Below are 19,157 nucleotides of genomic sequence, written 5' to 3'. Positions count from 1 at the left end.
GCACGTGTGCATCATTTACCCATGAAAGTGATGCACCAGGATGCACTGTAGAACCATCCACCTCGCAACATGCAGAATCTGAAGGACCTGCTGCTAATGTCTTTGTACTGGATACCTTGTGGAATCCACGTCCCAATGGGTCCGAGCTGTCTTTTATTTTGGCTCGTTGGTGTGTGTGAAAATATCTTGTTGAAATCCTGTTTGCTGAATCTGAGTCCAAGTACTGGCACAAACGAATCATATTGCGAGATCTAATAGCTGATGTTTGATGGGAAAGTACAGCAACTGACATCACAACTATGTATAAACTAGGCCATTTGGGTCACTGCCCATGTGCCTCTAAGCCCAACGGGGATATAAGCCAGATGAACGCTGCAGTTTTGGAAATCTGGTGTGTTGCTGAGAACTCACATTGCACATCTGAATAAGCTGTTTGCTCACACCGTGCAATCTGGCTGACACGCCACTATTTGGACGCTCACACTGGACGTAAAACACAACCCCTCTCAATAGTTTTATCTATTATTTTTATTTAGAACAACAAATGCACACTACATTCAAAGCTAAATGTGTATAAAGAAGTCTGCTTAGTGATGCCATGCACAAGAAGACCGTCCTATATCTGCTGTGATCATGATGTTTAAAAACACTGGGCGCAAAGCAGGAACATGCAGTGGACGGAGTGCCGATCTATCGCAGAGCAACATACGTATTAGCTTAGATCCAGGGACAATTTAAAGCACTAGCTGCATGTTTAATATGTCCAGGAAGGAAAAAACCTGATTACTTGACTTCATGTTGGAAAAAATACACCTAATCAGCATGTGGGTAGCAGAACAGTCTAATACCACAGTCCACCACCACCACCGGGAGCCTAGTTCATTTCTCAGCAAAGCCAGTGGTCTGGTCAGCCTAGGATGGTCTGTCTTTCTTGGGTGCTGGCACAAGTGGTGGAAGAATAAAAAAGGCATAGTGTGATCCCCTGAATGTGTACAGCTATCTAGGAGAGTCTGCCATGCTTGGACATAGTCTATAATGCCAGTGGTGTGGTGCATGAGAACTTAATATTTTTCTGTGTCCTTATTTTGTACCAATGGATGTATCAAAATCTTACATGTTGTCTGGCGACCGTGCATGTTGTTTGTATGTCGGGCAGTGTTACACCTCCATCTAGTGTTCTACATAGAAACCACAGTCATGTTCTGTCTTTTAGCGTGTGTGTGTGTGTGTGTGTGTGTGTGTGTGTGTGTGTGTGTGTGTGTCTAAAAAATGATGAACTCAAACAGCAGCAATAGATGAGCGATCGTCTCTGACTTTACATCTACAAGGTGGACCAACTAGGTAGGAGTGTCTAACAGAGTGGACAGTGGGTGGACACGGTATTTAAAAACTCCAGCAGCGCTGCTGTGTCTGATCCACTCATACCAGCACAACACACACTAACACACCACCACCGTGTCAGTGTCACTGCAGTGCTGAGAATCATCCGCCACCTAAATAATACCTGCTCTGTGGTGGTCCTGTGGGGGGTCCTGACCATTAAAGAACAGGGTGAAAGCAGGCTACAAAAGCATGCAGAGAAACAGATGGACTACAGTCAGTAATTGTAGAACTACAAAGTGCTTCTATGTGGTAAGTGGAGCTGATAAAATAGACAGTGAGTGTAGAAACAAGGAGGGGGTTTTAATGTTATGGCTGATCTGTGTATACTAATGTGTACGTTGAACTTCAGTCAGTACTTCTAATGGCCGCTAGAGGGAGAAATGACCCGCACTGAGAGTCGCACCTTTTAACGCTGAGCTGAGGGGATGAAATTCCATCTCCCGGCTCACACGCTGATTCTGTCCTGATTCCGCCGTTCATTTAGTTTTAATCCGGTTTTATTTCCATCATTAACAGTTTATTCTGTGCGTACAGTCCCTGACAGGCTGTCGGTCACGGTGTGGGAGTCGGATATGTCCTTCAGCCCGAGCGGTCTCTCCGCCTGAGCACTTTCGCTCGTTATTTTTTAAATCTATGATGAGAAATTTGAATCGTAACCGAAAAAACGGACAGTTTGAATTTTAAATCAGGAGGAGACCGTTAATACCGGCGGATTCATCTGTACACCGGTGTGATTCTCCATCTGCATCATCGGACCATGGACAGGTAATGGAAGTAAAACCATTACATATTTCATATGGAGCGAAATACATATTTATGTGTTAAAAGAGTGCTGTTTAAAGTAAAGCAGTGAATACTTTTGCTTACTTTGTTTATACGCTCACGGGTGATTTATATTCAGATTTATAGTATTGCAGGTCTGGCTGTCTGATTCAAAACGATTCGATTCTTTGCGTTCGATTTCATGCGTTGACAGTGGAGAGTCGACTCCATAGCTGCGGAGTCGATTCCACACGTTTAAATGAATTAAGCTGAATGAGACAGAGAACAACTTTTGATTGAACAACGATTGACTGAATTTGCAGTTTGTCTATAGTGGTTTCAAATGTCAACTATTTATTATTTATTAGGATTTTAATAAATCAACGTCATGTTTTATACACTTTGGTTACATTCATGGCAGGACAGTTACGGCTTACACAAGATCAATCAAGTCTTTTTATTGTCACGAACCATTTAGCATCTCCAATTCACCTCACATGCACGTCTTTGGACTGTGGGAGGAAACCGGAGGTCCCAGAGAAAACCCACGCAGACCCGGGGAGAACATGCAAACTCCACACAGAAAGGACCCGGACCGCCTCACCTGGGGATCGAACCCAGGACCTTCTTGCTGTGAGGCCACCGTGCCGCCTTCAAATGAATTAAGCCGAATGAGAACAATTTCGAATGATTGAGTGAATAATTTGATAATGTTTGTCTATAGTGGTTTAAAATGTCAACTAAATGCTGTCTTGACAATGAATACAACATGTTCCACAATGTATTTATACTGATACAGCAACAATCAATCATAACTGATCTTTCGCCTCTGGTCACTGTCTGTAGGGAATTTTGCACTTTCTCCTCATGTTTACTTGGATTATCACCAGGTACTCTGGTACCTCCAGCCTCCCAAAATATACAGAACAGAAGGTAAATTAGCAGCTCTAAATTGTTTAAATAGCATTTTACCTCAGCCCAAATGTTCCAGGGTGGCAGCAGATATACCACCAAACTGACCAGGATGTTACAGTTTGTACAAATAAAATATATATTTTAGTATAAAATGGAATCCTTCATTATTTCTGAAATCAAACATGTATTTGTTGTCACTAAACACTGGTAGCTTAGAAGTTAGAGCACCAAGCTATCAATCTGGATACTGAAGGTATTACATTGTACCATACACAAGTAAATGCATTTCATATATGATAATAAAACCATTCTACTTACTCATTTTTGCTTCAACCTGGTCAGGGTCACGGTGACAAGCAGGAGAACTGGGCACAAGACAGGAATAAACCCTGGAAAGTTGAAATAGATATTTTATCATGTTACGTATGTCTGTTCAAGAGAGAAAGCATGCAGCATCTAACCATGGAATGGCAAATAACTGAGTTGGTGTGTTTTTAATAAACCAGTTTAAGCCAGGTTTGGTGTTTGGCCAGTTCGAAGTTCTCATCTTCTCAAACTCATGGGGTAAGGGAAATATTACTGACCTGAAAATGGCTCACTGGTCCATCTCTAGCTGTGAGCCATCTGTGGCCAGGAGTGTGACGATCTGCAGAATGATATGGAACAAGAACGCTAATTATATAGAAGTAAAATAATGTAAGGTGCATCAGACCTTCCTTTATTTGTGTCACATTAGTGATGCATGGGATGCAAAACCACTTATATTGGAAATATTTGTTACGAGCATCATCTATTCTGCTTTATCGATAGTTTAGCATCTTGCTTACAAACCTTTTCCAGCTGACTTATAGGTTTGATTAGAAAATATTGGCCTAATATGATTAAATGTTGCAAACCCTCTACAGATGGTGATTATGGATCAAATATGCAAATGAATGTTTGGGGCTTGAACCAACAACGTTCTGATCAACAATTCAATACCTTAACCACTGAGCTACAACTGCCCTAATAATTTATTTATTTATTTATACTTACTGTTTTGGGCACCATGGCTAAGTGGGTAGCACTGTCGCCTCACAGCAAGAAGGTCCTGGGTTCCATCCCCAGGTGGGGCTGTCCGGGTCCTTTCTGTGTGGAGTTTGCATGTTCTCCCCGTGTCCTCATGGGTTTCCTCCCACAGTACAAAGATGTGCAAGTGAGGTGAATTGGAGATACTGTCATGAACGTAACCAAAAGTGTAAAACATGATGTTAAAATCCTAATAAACAAACAATTACTTACTGTTATTCATTTTTCTGGTCTATTTCTTTCTATATTTTGGACTGATTGCTGTGTGTAGGATGGAGTTCTGGTTGAACCAGAGGTTGTGGCAGCAGGACTTCTGGCTTCCTCCCAACATCACATGGTGGGACATCACTGAAGGTCGCCAACCTCTTCCTCGGGATCTTCTTATTGCTCTTCCTCTCGCACTAGGTTTTATCGCTGCTCGCTTTGCTTTTGAAAGGTCAGTCTTATTCATTTTAATCAGTCACTACACAGAAAGTATTCACACTCTCTGACTTTCTATGCACTTTAGTGTGTTATGGATTCGATTTTGAATGGTTATAACTACCATTTTTACCATGGGACCTGGGGACCTGGGTGTTATCCTCGTCTCCTAGCCTGTGAGGCATGTTGGATGTACGTGTTGATTGTTGCTGGAGCTGAGGTGGTGCAGCATCTCACAAAAACATGCCAGTAGGTTGCTTAACAGCTCCGGTCCGGGTGCGTGATGCTCTTAGATGGATTGCAGCACTATCAAAAACATTCCTCAGCCTTCTGATCATACTAAAGCTTTTATTTCAATGGATCACGTTTTGAAGGTATGGATGGAGATCTGCTGACATTAGGTTCTACCTGTCCCCTGAAACTGGAGCTCTCATTTTAAACAGCCGTTGGGTGCTTTTCATTACCCACTCACACCTAATTAATCCTCAAATTACACTTTCACATACGTCTCACATACACTTTTTGCGTCTCAGTTGAACTCTGTGCTCGTCTCAGTCCCAATCGACACGCTGTGCACTGCTGTAGAGGAGAAAGTGTCAGGTCTTAGTGACAGTCTGCAGTGACGCCTGTAAATAAAACATTTTTTCAGGTAGGAAGTTGGGAGTGTGCGACAAAAAGCGAGTCCAAGTGCCGTCCATCCCCAAACTTGAGGTTTTTTTACTTGCAGAGGAGGAATCACTTCACACAGGTTAGTCTACTTGTTTATTTATTAAGCTATGGGAGGCAGTTGCTGGTCAGGGTTATCAGTCTATCTAGTCCATCGCTGGGCGTCGGCCATCCCCCTTTCTCAGACATAGCCAATCATGTCTCTATGTAAATGCCTAACTGTCCAATAGCCCTGCTGGGAATTCAAACCCTGGACCCTAAGTTTCAAAGACTAAACAGTTGATTAACTAACACTCACTCCTTCACTTTTCAAGCGCTTATCCAATTAGGGTCGCTGGGGGAAGGGGGTGCTGGAGCCTATCCCAGCTTTTCAATGGGCGCAAGGCACACAGTAACACCCTAGATGGGGCGCCAGTCCATCACAGGGCAGACACACACATACACACATCCATTCACCTATTCAATTGTGTGTCCACTGAACCTGACTGCATGTTTTTGGACTGTGGGAGGAAACCAGAGCTCCCAGAGGAAACCCTGATCAACTAACAGTTCATTTTAATGTATTTAATGAATCCTGGCGTCTCTTTAGTCATTTAATGTTATTAATCAGTTTTGTTATTATCCCTCCAGAGTGAACTCAAGATTTTGGAGAAGCAGAGCAACCTTACGCAGCATCAGATCCAGAAATAGTTAAGGATTCGCCGTAACCAGGACAAACCAAGCAACACTATGAAGTTCTGCGAAGCTTCGTGAGTGTTTCCTCACATTCAACCCTGTAGTCTCGTAGTAGAACAAAGTGCTGACAGATTTTAAACATAAAGTCTCTTTTCCTGCAGGTGGAGGTTTGTTTTCTACCTTATTGCATTCACAGCAGGACTGGCTACCTTGTTTAATGTGAGTGTAAAAGACATCAAATATTGCATCAACATCCTTTATTTTCTGAATTTTCTCTCTTTATTTATTAGTCATTTCCAATTCCCCACTATAAAGATTTAATGCAGATGAACACAAACGCCAGACTCCAATCTAAAGTTCCATTGCTTATATGTAGTTCAAATCTGTTAGTCAGAAGGTTTTCTAGCATGTTTGGAATCAGTTGTTTACTTCTAAGCTAATTTTAATGTAAAACATAAAATGAATAAGGGGGTTTTATTTCCATCATTTTAGCACCATCATTAATGTAAAATATACATTTATAAATGTAACATTAACCAAATGCTGCTTGGAGTGACTCAGCTCCTGGTAATCAGCTTTTTTGTGGGGGAAGGTGCTTAATTTACCCCTCGTTTACATTGATGCGTCATGTAAGCATCATGTCCACGTCGCCTCAAGGCACGCCGGTCCCATCCATGCATCACTTCCAAACAGTGACATTAATACAGAGTGATTAAAAACAAGACCATAATGATGATTGGATAAATGATGTTCAAATGTCTAACAGTTTCATTGGTGCTTTTTTAAGTATGTTGTGTTACTCGTCCCTCTCTCCCACAGACACCCTGGTTCTGGAATCACAGAGAGTTCTGGCATGGTTTTTAAGGCCAGTCTTTTAATAATGATATGGACTGTAGATGGTGAATCCTTAAACGTGGCATTCACAGCAGCTCAGTCAGCTCACTAAATATCATGCACATTTGCAGTGACTGCATCCACAGACACTCTCCACTGACCTTTTATACTTTCACTGACTGAACGCCAGGTTTACATACATTAAACTTGATTTGTGTGAGTTCTCCATAAGCATTTATTTATTCCATACATTTAGAAGTGTGCATGCCACACCTTTAACTATAGTGAATGACCAGTGATTACTTTTTTGTAGGATTTCAACAGTAGTCTAGAACAGGGGTTTTCAACCTTGAGTACCTCTCCGGGGGGCGTGACTGCCTGTCCAGGGGGCATGCCATTACGAGATTGTTTTTACATCTAAAGCTAAAGCAATTCATTTTTCACCCACAGGAGACATATTTGATTACTCTTGCTGGCCACACACACGCATGTTTAATGATATCCAGTTCAGTCTGGAAAAAAAACCTTAAAAACAAGGCTAACAGTGAAGATAAATCAGTGACTGGTGTTATAGGACGTGTGTGTCTTTAAGAGAGGTGTATAGTGGGAGATGCTCTGTTCACAGTATTGATATAAGTGAGTCAGGAGTCAATTCATATGAAGCAAAGCATAAGTTTCTTTTCTCAGACAGCTCTAAGTTTTTACTTAGAACACCAGCTACTGGAACAACTGGGGCGCAAGTTCGCGGTCAGCACACGGAGGGTGGCGCATTTCCAAAAAGGTTGAAAACCCCTGGTCTACAACACTTTTGGCTTTCTGACTACTTATTCCCATTTGGTATTTCCAGTCTTATGCTGTAAAACTGTTATGCTTGTAATGCAGAACTGGAGCTCTCCCTATACTGGTGGAGATAAACGAGGGAACACTGAGTTAATGCAATACTGTCCTTCATTACCTCACACTGCCTGTAACACAGACCTGAAACACAGACCTTCACTTCTCACTGTAATTGAATCTTGTGTACCATGTTGGATTACACTGTGGTAGAATTCAATATGTGTTTACCTCTTTTCACTTTGTGTCTCTCTGTAGCCTGTGGCCGAGTCACATTACTGGTACTACGTTCTGGAGCTCAGCTTCTACTGGTCACTTCTGCTGTGCGTCTCAGTGGACATCAAGCGCAAAGTGAGCATCTTTGCATCTGTCAATCATCAAGCATTGAATTAATGAAGGTGCAAAATACATTTTCGAGTGTAAATAGGATTGTGTTGAAGGGACTGATGGACGCGTGGTGTTCCAGCTCTCTTTGATCAGATCATGGGTTGTGCAAGCTGCAGCGGGTTCACAATCTGGAATCAGAAACGACTTCATTGGAAGTGTAAAAAACGATCTTACCACTGCTGTTTTGCTGACCTGATATGTGTGTGTGTGTGTGTGTGTGTGTGTGGTCTGTAGGATTTTAAGGAGCAGATCATACACCACATCGCCACCATCATTTTGATCAGTTTCTCCTACTGCGCCAACTACGTGCGAGTCGGAACTCTGGTGATGCTGCTGCACGACTCGTCCGACTTTCTGTTGGAGGTGAGCCAACATTCCTCACCTACGTAAACACTGCTTCAGTTCTTCTTAACATTTCCTTCCAGAACCTGCTCAACCACTCCGTCTGTCAGCATCAAGAAGAGCATCCCATAATTCAGGGTGCAGGCACTGGCTTGCTTTCGGTGCTCGTCACACTGAGAGCGAAACAAGCCACAGGGAAGCTGAAGCAGCGATCGCTTCAGGGTGGTTATGGTCGTCTTCTCAAGAAAACAGCATCGATTATCAGCCTGCTACTCCAATTAAGCAGCGATCCTGTATGGAAACGTACAACCTTGTCTCAAAGCAAACAGTTGTGGTCATCATTATTGGCACCCCTTAATCATCTCAATTAAGTCAAGTCAATGTTATTTGTATAGCGCTTTTTACATCGTCCCTGTTGAGCAAGTTGAGGGCGACAGTGGCAGGAAAAACTCCCTTAAAAATACAGGAAGAACCCTCAAGAGGAACCAGACTCAGCAGGGACCCCCATTCTCCTCGGGTGGCCTGGAGAATAATTTGAATAAATATGAGTTACACAAATCGTACATAAATAAAATAAAATTAAACTAAAAATCTAACTAGCAAAAATAATAATGTAAACAATTTGATTTGAGTTAAGTGTTCAGTCCAGTCTGTGATAAAGTCTGTTGTAAGTTCTTGACATTTTTGGTGTAAACACACCAGGTCTGTCACATCTAGCAGGAGCAGCATTGTTGGCACAACAATCTCGACTTACATTGAATTAACCCCTCAAATACAGTGTTCAATACTGGGACGCCCCTTCTAATAACTGAATTTATGTGTTTCAGCCACAGCAATCTCTAACAGGTGTAATAAATGAATTATATAAAGGAAAGGAAATGCTTCCAACTTTGCATCAACAGTTTAGGGAAGGTTCTTTCCTGTTCCAGCATGACTCCATGAGTCCCTGTGCACAAAACAAGCTCTATAAAGACATGAGGAAAAGCTCAAGTGGCCTGCACAGAGCCCTAACCTCAGTCCTACTTAAACTGATGTCTTCAACATCAGCGCCCAGCCATAGAAATGCTGTCATCTTTTAAATAAACGGGGCACAAATTCTCACAGACATATTCTCAGAAGATTGACTCTTGTTCTAGCTGATAAGATCACACAGAGGTCACTCTGTTTTAATACCAACGTTTTTAAAACGGAACGTTCAGCAAGCTCACGGTCAGGTGTCTAGTAGTAGTTTTAATACTTTAACCTGCAGGTGTTGTTGTTTTATTTCTTATTTTTTTGTCACATCCACAGTCGGCCAAGATGTTTCATTACGCTGGTTGGAAGAAGACCTGCGAGAGCCTGTTTGTGGTCTTCTCCGGGGTTTTCCTGGGAACTCGCCTCATCATCTTTCCATGCAGGTAAGCACATTTTTATCACGGAAACCATCTGAAAGTGAAATTTGAGTAAAAACAAATCCAGACAAAGAATTCTGCCTCTGTTAGAACGTACTTGAGGCCAAAAAATTTTAAATTAAATAGACAAAAGGATGTGGACACCTCTTCCTGTGTGTAAAATTAATTATAGGAACTTCACTTTGGCAACATTTTGGCCTCAAAAGGGCCTCTTCTATTCCCCTATCACGCACAACACACACACACACACACACACACACACACACACACACACAGGCTACTGGACCAGTCCCGGAGATCACAGTGGCAGCGGAAAGAGACCCCCGTCCGACCACCCCACCCTCAAACACAGCTATTTGTGTTTGTGTGGACACCCAGCCAGGTCTGCGGCTCTGTCCAGACCTTTGTCAGTACGTCCAAAACAGCAACAGACTCACATGTAAATAAGGGAATTTGACTTTTCAGAAATCTCCTCCCCAGACTGTATTTTAAAAACCTCAGTTTTCAGGAACCTAAAATGCTGTTAAATGGGTATCACTGTCACCTCACAGCAAGAAGGTCCTGGGTTCGATTCCCAGGTGGGGCGGTCCGGGTCCTTTCTGTGTGGAGTTTGCAAGTGAGATGAACCGGAGATACAAAATTGTCCACAACTGTGTTTGATATTAAAACTTGTCAATCTTGTGTAATGAGTAACTACCGTTCCTGTCATGAATGTAACCAAAGTGTAAAACATGACGTTAAAATCATAATAAACAAACAAACATTCATACAGTAAAACAGAACGACAAAATATTTGAAAAATAGGAGCGATACACAGACCAGTTTGTATTGTAAAAGCATTAAAAATAAAATCACAGTCTGGTTTTAAACTACAGTCAGTTTTAAGGTGACGTTTGGGACCTGTGTACTGTCTTGTGTTCGTGATTTGAGTAGAAGTTTCAGGAAGCTCAAAAAATAATACAATAAAATAAGGCATTTGGGTGGCACAGCAGTAAATGATGCTAACATACTACTGCTAGGAACCAGGGTTTGAATCCTCAGCTGTGCTATCGGCCAGGCAGGCGTCGACATTATTGGCTATGTCTGAGGAAGAGGGAATGGCTGAACCCTGATGATGGATTGACGTCTTCTTGAGGTTATGTTTCTGACTTGCACCCGGTGATTACGGGAAACTGTACCCACCACAACCCTGACTAGGATGAAGTAGTGGTATAACATAAAAATGATTATAATGATCGATTCCATTCTTTTTTGGACTGGTCTGTTTTAGGATGACAGTAGTCCCATTATCAGAGATATGATGAAATATTTCAGAGGTATGATGAGTATAACATAGGGATGTAACGATACACTCTACCCATGATGCGATACGATTCACGATACTGGGTTCACGATACGATTTTTTCCTGATTTTTTGTAAACAAAATGAAATTGAAGACAAATTATGACAAAGTTTCCTTTTATTATTTCTCTTTGAAAAAATAAAATGAAATGAAATGAAATTTTAAAACAAATCCAACATTATATAAATAAATGAATAATAAATGAATAATACAAATAAAGAAAGTATCCTCACATAAATAAATTTGGCTGGAAAATCCCCTACCTGGCAACTTTGTGAAGTTCCGTCAACCAGGTGAGGTGAATAGCGCCAGCGCCCTCTGCTGTTTAAAGTGAATATCGATTCATCTTAAATGAATAACCGATTCAAATTGTGGCACATGTGCACCGATTTTTATCTGTCTTGTGGTGCATCGTTACATCCCTAGTATAACATAATGCCAGTTATATGCTGCAGCATTCACAGTTATGCAGCCTTGTCCACAAATTAATAATAAATCATTTCTTTATTAAAAATGATATAGGATCTTTTAAAATAATAGTGCTCCATCTCTCCAGTGCAGAGTTTATGTGCTGATTGTGGCTTTTAATGCTCTAAAAATAAATCTGTTTTGTAACTCAGCTTTGTGATTTTCATTTTCAGAGCTGATGACAGATCGAAACCCCCCAAAAAATGCGACTCTAATTTTGATTGACCTTTGTTTACATTTTTGTCAATCCTGCGTGCTTCGCCTCCAGGGTTCTCTACTCAACGCTTGTGGAGTCACTGAGTTTCTTCAAGCCATTTCCTGCTTATTACTTCTTCAACATCCTGCTGCTGGTGCTCCAGGTGCTGCACATCTACTGGGCTTGTCTCATCCTGCGGATGCTCTACAAATACATCTTCCTGGGCAAAGTATGGAGGTTTAGTAACATGAAGGAATCATTGTCCTCACTGTAGCACTCAGCATCACCGGTGCTGATGAGATCTGGTACTTTGTTCAGGTGGAGCGGGACGAGCGGAGCGACGAAGAAAGCGAGGCAGAGGAGGACGGAGACGGTGTGAAGAACGAGTGCCGCTGGGAGCAGAAGAAGAAAACTCATAACTCCAAGCTTGTCTCGCTGGCCGAGAACTGCGTCATCAACAACCTGACCCACCAGAGAAGAAGCCTGAGGAGCAGATACCCCAAAGCCAGATAGTATTCCTTTAGATGAAGTCAGATATCTTCCACGAGTCCTCACATAAAAATGCACATTAGAAGATTTTACTCTGCTTGTACATCAGTTTTAACCAGGTTCAGATTTGCTGTATTACGTCACATAAAGTCACTTCAGGTCGTAAAGGGACGGGGCAGGAAAAATCGAATTATGTCCGACATTTTCACTCTAATAAAAATAAAATAAATATAAAAATAATAAAAGCTCCCAGCATCTCCCCAGCCAGCCAGTGTTTGTCCCTGTGCTGTTTTAACAGTAGCACATGAAGTTACACTTGTTTTTGGAGACAAATGAATTTATAGTGGGTGTCTGTGTGTAATTGGTAAATAGTTTAGTGTAGTTTGGTGTTTTTGTGTAATCGAGTTGTGTGCACTTTCTTGTGGTCAAAAATTAAGGTGCTGTAACTCAGCAGTGTTTCTTGAACCTGGTGCACTAGGATAAATGCACCAAACATCTAATGTTACTAAGAAAATCTTATTATGCAAGTTAATCTGTGTTTAGTCTGTGCTAATCCAGCTCTAGTCTGTGTTTATGGTTATTGTTATACATGAATGCACCCGGAATCTGTTGCATGGGACTGGTTTACACCCACACATCCATGTTCATGCTGTCATTCTGGTTTCATGCCTCTGTGGACTATTTAAGAAGACTCGTAGCGCCACCTACTGACTAATTTAACTGGATTTACCTGAGAATAGGAATGAGAATGGGATTTTTTTAGGATTTACCTTCGAATGATCTATTGCCAGGAAGAGTCGCAATCTTATGGTCAAAGGGTGTGCAAAAGGAGGTTTGGGTAAAAAAAGTTATATTTTCGTATCATTTTCACAAATAAATGAAATCTCCTGGCACATCAGTACCAGATTGTTATTGGTATAAAAATGCTAAAACGACTGTGCAAAAAAAACTGCTTTTATTTAGAAGGAAGAACCAGATGGATTTTTTTAGCCGCCCCTCATTGTACCTCATTTACTTTCACAGTGGAATTAGTGACTTCAACTTTTATCTGGTCGATTTAAACCTGATTTTAATATCATAAAATATTTATTATATTATATATTTATTTATATTTGAAGGTTTAATATTTCATAAATACATAAATAAAACATTTTAGGACATGTCCAAGTATGTTTTAATATTAAGCAAATTAGACATTTTAGGACATGTCCCAAATTTTTTTAACATTAAACAAATGATACATCTTAGGACACGTCCCAATATTTTGTAATATTACTCAAATGAGACATTTCAGGACACGTCCCAATATTTTTTATATTACTAAAATGAGACATTTTAGGACGTCCTAATATTTCTAATAATAAACATATGATACATTTTAGGACATGTCCCAATATTTTTAATATTAAACAAATGATACATTTTAGGACATGTCCCAATATTTTTAACATCAAACGAATGACATATTTCAGGACGTCCCAATATTTTTTTTTTATATTAAGCAAATTAGACATTTTAGGACATGTCCAAATATATATATATATATATATACAGTATATATCGTATATATATATATATATATATATATATATATATATATATATTTAATATTAAGCAAATTAGACATTTTAGGACATATCCCAATATTTTTTTTAATTACTTAAATGAGACAATTTAATTTTATTCACTTATTCACTCACCCATTTATTCACTCACTTTTTCGAACAGTGACACAACCTCGTACGGGGACGGGACATGGTATTTCATTATCCATTTCTACACATGTGTCAGTGTAGGGGTCGAAGAGAACCATGTTCCTGGTAACCTTGTTAATCTTCCTCTCGCTAATCAGGTAGATTTGTCCATTCACAGTAGCACAACCAGTGAAGAACTTCCCATCCAGAAAGTCCTCATCCAGCAGAGTCCACTCATCAGTATCGACGTCTAGTCGTAAAGCTTTTCCTCCAAGCACGTAGAGGGCGCCATTCAACTCAGTGGCCAGAAGGTCATAACTATGGACGGGCAAAAAGAGGGAAAATGAGTCAAATGCTTATTATTCCAGTGGAGAAACACCACCAGTATGTGTGTTTCCTTACCGTGGAAATGGAGAGTAGGAAACAACATCCCACTGATCGACCTCAGCCTTGTACCTCTGAATTCCGCTGTACACTTCACCGTTTTCATCCAGACCACAAGCCACGTAGATACATGAGCCCATAGTGACCACGGCCGCCCTCTCCACTGCCCGTACCATCAGACTAACACTCTCCCAGCAGTCCGCTCCCATCACCAGCCTCTCCGCGTCAGCCACGAGCCCCTCGTCCATGCTGCCTCCCAGCACGAAAAGCTGCGAGTCCAGTCCGACCGAGCAGTGGCTGTGTCTGGATTTCAGCATCGCCGGACCGTCCACCCACCGTTCGTTTCCACACTGGTAAATCCGAACCCAGTCCACACTGTACCACAAGATGTCCCGGAAGTAGCCACCAGTGACCACTACGTTGTCCCCTTGGAGAAAATAATAGGGATGGTCAATCTCTGGTCAATAATTCTTAAGAGTAGTTGAGAGCTGTGATGTGTAGTCAAGTAAGTTCTAGTCATCTCCAATTTCCTCCTGTTGGAATCTTGCCGCTAACACAGTCCCTGCGCTGACCGAGGAGGGCTGAGACTATCACGGACGCCGTCCAACATGCACATAGTCACTAGCCTCATCTTTTCACCTGCCTGCAAAAAAGTCTCAGAAAAAGCTGCATCATGTTCTGAGAGACACCCTAAGCTCCTCAGATGATCCACTGCTGGTGCAAAGGCCACACTTGTTCTTGGGCTATGAATATTAGACTTTTTGTCCTTTTCATAAAGGTATAGCCAGTCATGCCTGTGTGCAGGCACCTGACCAGTTGATAGCACAGCTGAGATTCAAACTTGGCCACTCCAGTGCCCCATATTAAGATATATAATGAAACAACTTTAATGTCAGAATTATGGTACAGGTTTAACAATCATACCGAAAGCTAAGTTTGACATTGCTGCTACACTATAAGCCAAAATGCCACAAAGCGAGGTCAGTTAAAACATGATTTGATGAGTACAGTAGACCCTTGACTGAAGGGCTGTTCTTAAGTCAAAATGTTCGTTAGTTAAACCTATTTTTTCCATAAGAAATAATGTAAACAGAATTAATCCGTGCCAGACCTCCCAAACCCCCCCTTACCCCTAACCTAACCTCTCTAATGTCTTAAATGCTCTTTTTTGTTATAAATACAAGTATATTTCCCCTTAAATCTTAAATTATAGAATAGATAATACTGTAATAAACAATAATAAACAACAATACACAGTAGTACAGTACATAAAAAAACCCACATTTCAGTACAGTATGTGTGCTGTACCATACACCATAATACATTTCCTTCTTTTTTTTCCAATAGTAATAGATTTGTTCATTTTCTCACCACTACGCTTTCTCTGCACTTTCTTTGGGTCAATTTTAATAAAACACTGGAAAATGTACAGTATATACTTTTATATATATATATATATATATATAGAGAGAGAGAGAGAGAGAGAGACACTGTCAGAGTCAGCTTGTTCGTGACGTCACATGTTTCGTTCGCGTGCAAATTTCGGTTCGTAATCCGAAATTTGCCCGTACGTTAAGTTGAAAAAAATCGCTCGTAACCCAAAATGTTCGTATGGTAAACCGTTCGTAACTCAAGGGTCTACTGTATGTAGTTGAGAAACTCCAGAGGCCTGCAAGCTTCAGAGACCTGGTCTATTTACCAAAACCCTGTTTAACACTTTGGGGAATTGGAACATTTATCATATAAGGCAGAAGTTCTCGCCTCAAATCAGTACCTGTCTTCACAAATGCTCTTTTGATTTAATTGAAAAAACCCAAAAACACACTCCAAAATGTTGTGGAAAGCCTTTCCTGAAAATTTGATTCTGTCACAAGGTGTGGCACCTCCATGGTAATGCCAACAGTTTTGGAACTGTCCAAACCCAATCTAATTTACCTGGTCCAGCAAGAGAAATATTTTCAGTTCCTAGACATTAGAGGCAGATATTTTATATTTGATTTTGGTTTAAAGCAGGTTTGGGTCCAGCTGACATAATATAAATCTTATATATTAATATGAATCCCATTGAATGCAGTAACTGATTCATGCCAGACATAAAATAAATAGTGCAAAATGCCATAATCTATACAGTAGATGTCTGTTACCTACTGCTGCAACTGAGTACTGTGTTAGACACTTCCTCTGCAAAGGCGGTAAAGCCTGCCACCTTCCACTGCGTGGGTTGAACTGATAAAGCGCCTGCTGGTCCGTCTCGTGTGACCCGCCGATCATAAACAGCATCTCTCTCGAGCAGATTCTGGGGACAGACCTGCCCATAGTCCAGCTGACCGGGAGATGATTGTTCAGTCTGCAGATAAGCTTGGCACGCGGGTCAGAACTGGTCATCCTGGTCAGGAGATCTGTGATGTACGGCAGACTCAAACCCTCGGGTCTAACCAGACCTGCCAATTCTACGAAGTCGTCCTCACGACTAGGGTCAAAGGTTGCCCACCGTAACGTAACCTCGAAGGCCAGGTCTTCCCGTGGAACGAAAAGGTCGTCGCTGGCCAGGAGGTCAGCTACGGTCTGCTTGGACAGAGACAGAAAGTCTTCCTCGGAGGCTAAAGCCGGAAAGTGGGTCAGAACAACCCCCCGTGCGGCTGTGTAAAGCTCCAGACAGCCCAGCTGCCACGCGTAGGACATCATCCCTAAACAGTTACTCAGATGAAGCTCTCGCTCCAGGAACTTGCAGCACAGCATCCTGGCCTTCTCCAGCTGAAGGAAGTTAGCCGTTTCCAGGATTCCCAAGACGTTATTCCTGTCGAGATGTAATTTCAAGCTCTTGGCGTACTCCATAAGGGTGCGAAAGTGGTCCAGACCAACACCTTTGATCTCGATGTGCCTCCTGCTGCTCTCTCGACCTCCGCCGAAGAACAGCGCTCGGAAATACGGACTCAGCTGAGCCAGTCTGTCTCTGTTTACGAAGAAGGACTCGGTCTCCACCTGGAGTACAGTATCTGGCACCACATCACGTCCGTCTTCATACTGAATTTCTTCCTCAGGCGAGTGAGCTTTGGTGAATATCGCTGGATCAGACCCTGGATCTGGACACTCGGTCTGTACCCGTCGCTTTCCGCAAGCCATGTCTCTACACCAACCCTATTCTGACCTCACCGTTTGGACTAGCACAGCTATGTGTAATAATTATAACCTTCCCGAGCCGCACTGACACCACATAGGAATTGGGTAAGCACGCAGGGGGAAAACAAGCACTAAATATAGCTACAAACAGTGTAGTGAGAAAAAGCCTCGTGTCCAAAGCATAAATCAGTCTTAGTAACAAAAATGATCATGAAAGTTTAAACATTTAGACCTGCTGAGCAGTACGTGTGTGTACATGTGCTTCCCATTAATACCCTGGTGCCTCAAAATGTAACTGGTGGCATAGTGTTCCTGTAGAATATTTAAGGTGACTGTTTATTAATCATGTTTCAGATAAATAAGAGTTAGAAATTTTGGCTTACCTATTTTTCATTACTTAGTTGCAGTACAGGCCACAAAGGGGTGTCGTTGGTAAAGTGGATGCTGCACAGTAACAGTTCCAGAGATCCTGGGTTTGTTCCTTACCTCCAGACACAGTCTGCACAGAGTTTTGCATGCTGTGTAGTTTTGCATGCTGGGTTTCTCCAATCTTCCAAAACATGCCGAAGGTGAATTGGCTGAACTTGTTTGCTTCTTGCTTAATGGTGTGTGTGTGTGTGTGTGTGTGTGTGTGTGAGAGAGAGAGAGAGAGAGAGAGAGAGAGACTCTGCAATGGATGCCCTCTACCTTGACCAGAAAAGCAGGAAAGTGGTAAGTACAGATAAATGTGTAAATGGGCGCTCAAATACTACCGGGATCCAGGGTTAGAATCCCCAGCAGGTATTGATAATTGCAAGGGGATGGCTGATGCCCCCACATTGGACTGGCGTCCTGTCTGAGGTGTGTTACTGCAATGCAGCCAGTGATTCAGAAGAAGCCAGACCCACCGCAACCCTGACCAGGATAAAGAAATAGTCAAACATAACAATTAAATAAAATGGAGGAAATTACTGGAAGTTACTACTGCCTTGTTCACACTACATGACTGGTCGCCGTTAGATGTGGCAGCTCGGAGGCAACTCGGCGTTCACTCGGGGATCGAAACTCGGCTCTCGATCGCTATGTGTGAACTGTGCAAAGACTCGATCTGAGCAGCTTGCAGACTCAGGAAAATATCTAGCAGGTTAAATATCTGGACCTGTCGGCGACAATCAGGACTCAGGATACGGGGTGAGGGGAAACCGGGGGAGGAGTGTAAAAACATGGGACAGGGGGTTATAATATGGTTTCTATCAGAATACATTAGCACACACACAAGCTTTACAGTATTTGTGAACCACGCCAAACCATAATACCCACGCTGCACTGCAAACAATATTTATTAACCTCCAACTCACTACAGAACAGACGCCCCCTGCTGGTCGCGCTGCCCAATCCACTCGGATTCATTGCTTTTACGCTACACATCAGCGCACAACTGCAACTGCAACAACTTTGATCAATCGCTTCTTGCTGACGTGCATTTTTACACGTGGCATCATTAAACCCCTCGTCACTTCTCGTGTGTGTTTTCATGACAAAATGTAGTTTGGGAGACTAGACAGACTCGCCTGCGATTCCTCCTGGTGATAGTGTAGTGTGTGACCCCCTGTCGTCCATCAGTCGTGTAGTGTGAACTTGGCATAAGGCGGTAGGTAGCTCCTTTCTCACAGGGGTGACATTTGAGTGTTTTTTATTATCTAAACTCATCTAGCATGACAAATGTGTAAAAAATGGAAGAGTTGAATAATACCTGTAGCTTTTTGGCCTAAGATTCCAACAATTTATTATGCATCGTTTTTATTCA

The 19,157-nt window shown here is 41.9% G+C and overlaps 2 protein-coding genes across 2 annotated transcripts; one reads left to right on the top strand and one right to left on the bottom strand.

Moving 5' to 3' along the window:
• Positions 1–1,830: 1,830 nt before the first annotated feature.
• Positions 1,831–12,260, top strand: cers4a (ceramide synthase 4a). The gene is given in 11 exon segments (XM_063013126.1): positions 1,831–2,148; positions 4,400–4,587; positions 5,198–5,262; positions 5,264–5,296; positions 5,845–5,963; positions 6,051–6,108; positions 7,816–7,908; positions 8,179–8,307; positions 9,577–9,683; positions 11,757–11,913; positions 12,003–12,260. Coding segments are annotated over 11 exon segments (1,152 nt in total). The 5' UTR covers positions 1,831–2,140; the 3' UTR covers positions 12,198–12,260.
• On the bottom strand, positions 9,610–17,374 carry LOC134331634 (kelch-like protein 23). Its single transcript, XM_063013125.1, has 4 exons — positions 16,396–17,374; positions 14,270–14,678; positions 13,890–14,185; positions 9,610–9,711 (listed from the first exon to the last, which is right to left on the bottom strand). Exons 1-4 carry the CDS (start codon positions 17,372–17,374, stop codon positions 9,668–9,670), a joined length of 1,728 nt encoding a protein of 575 aa, XP_062869195.1. The 3' UTR covers positions 9,610–9,667.
• Between the last annotated feature and the right edge of the window lie 1,783 nt (positions 17,375–19,157).

This window comes from Trichomycterus rosablanca, chromosome 17 (genome assembly GCF_030014385.1).
Source record: "Trichomycterus rosablanca isolate fTriRos1 chromosome 17, fTriRos1.hap1, whole genome shotgun sequence".
In the NCBI taxonomy this organism is placed as follows: domain Eukaryota; kingdom Metazoa; phylum Chordata; class Actinopteri; order Siluriformes; family Trichomycteridae; genus Trichomycterus; species Trichomycterus rosablanca.
The sequence above is the reverse complement of the archived record's forward strand: the minus strand, read 5'-3'. Positions and strand labels throughout refer to the sequence as shown.

Coding starts and splice junctions, on each gene's coding strand:
- LOC134331634 (XM_063013125.1), bottom strand. CDS start 17,374: ATGGCTTGCGGAAAGCGACGGGTACAGACCGAGTGTCCAGATCCAGGG. Junction 14,679..16,395: donor GTACTCAGTTGCAGCAGTAG/GTAACAGACATC, acceptor ATTTTCTCCAAG/GGGACAACGTAGTGGTCACT. Junction 14,186..14,269: donor TCCTACTCTCCATTTCCACG/GTAAGGAAACAC, acceptor GCCCGTCCATAG/TTATGACCTTCTGGCCACTG.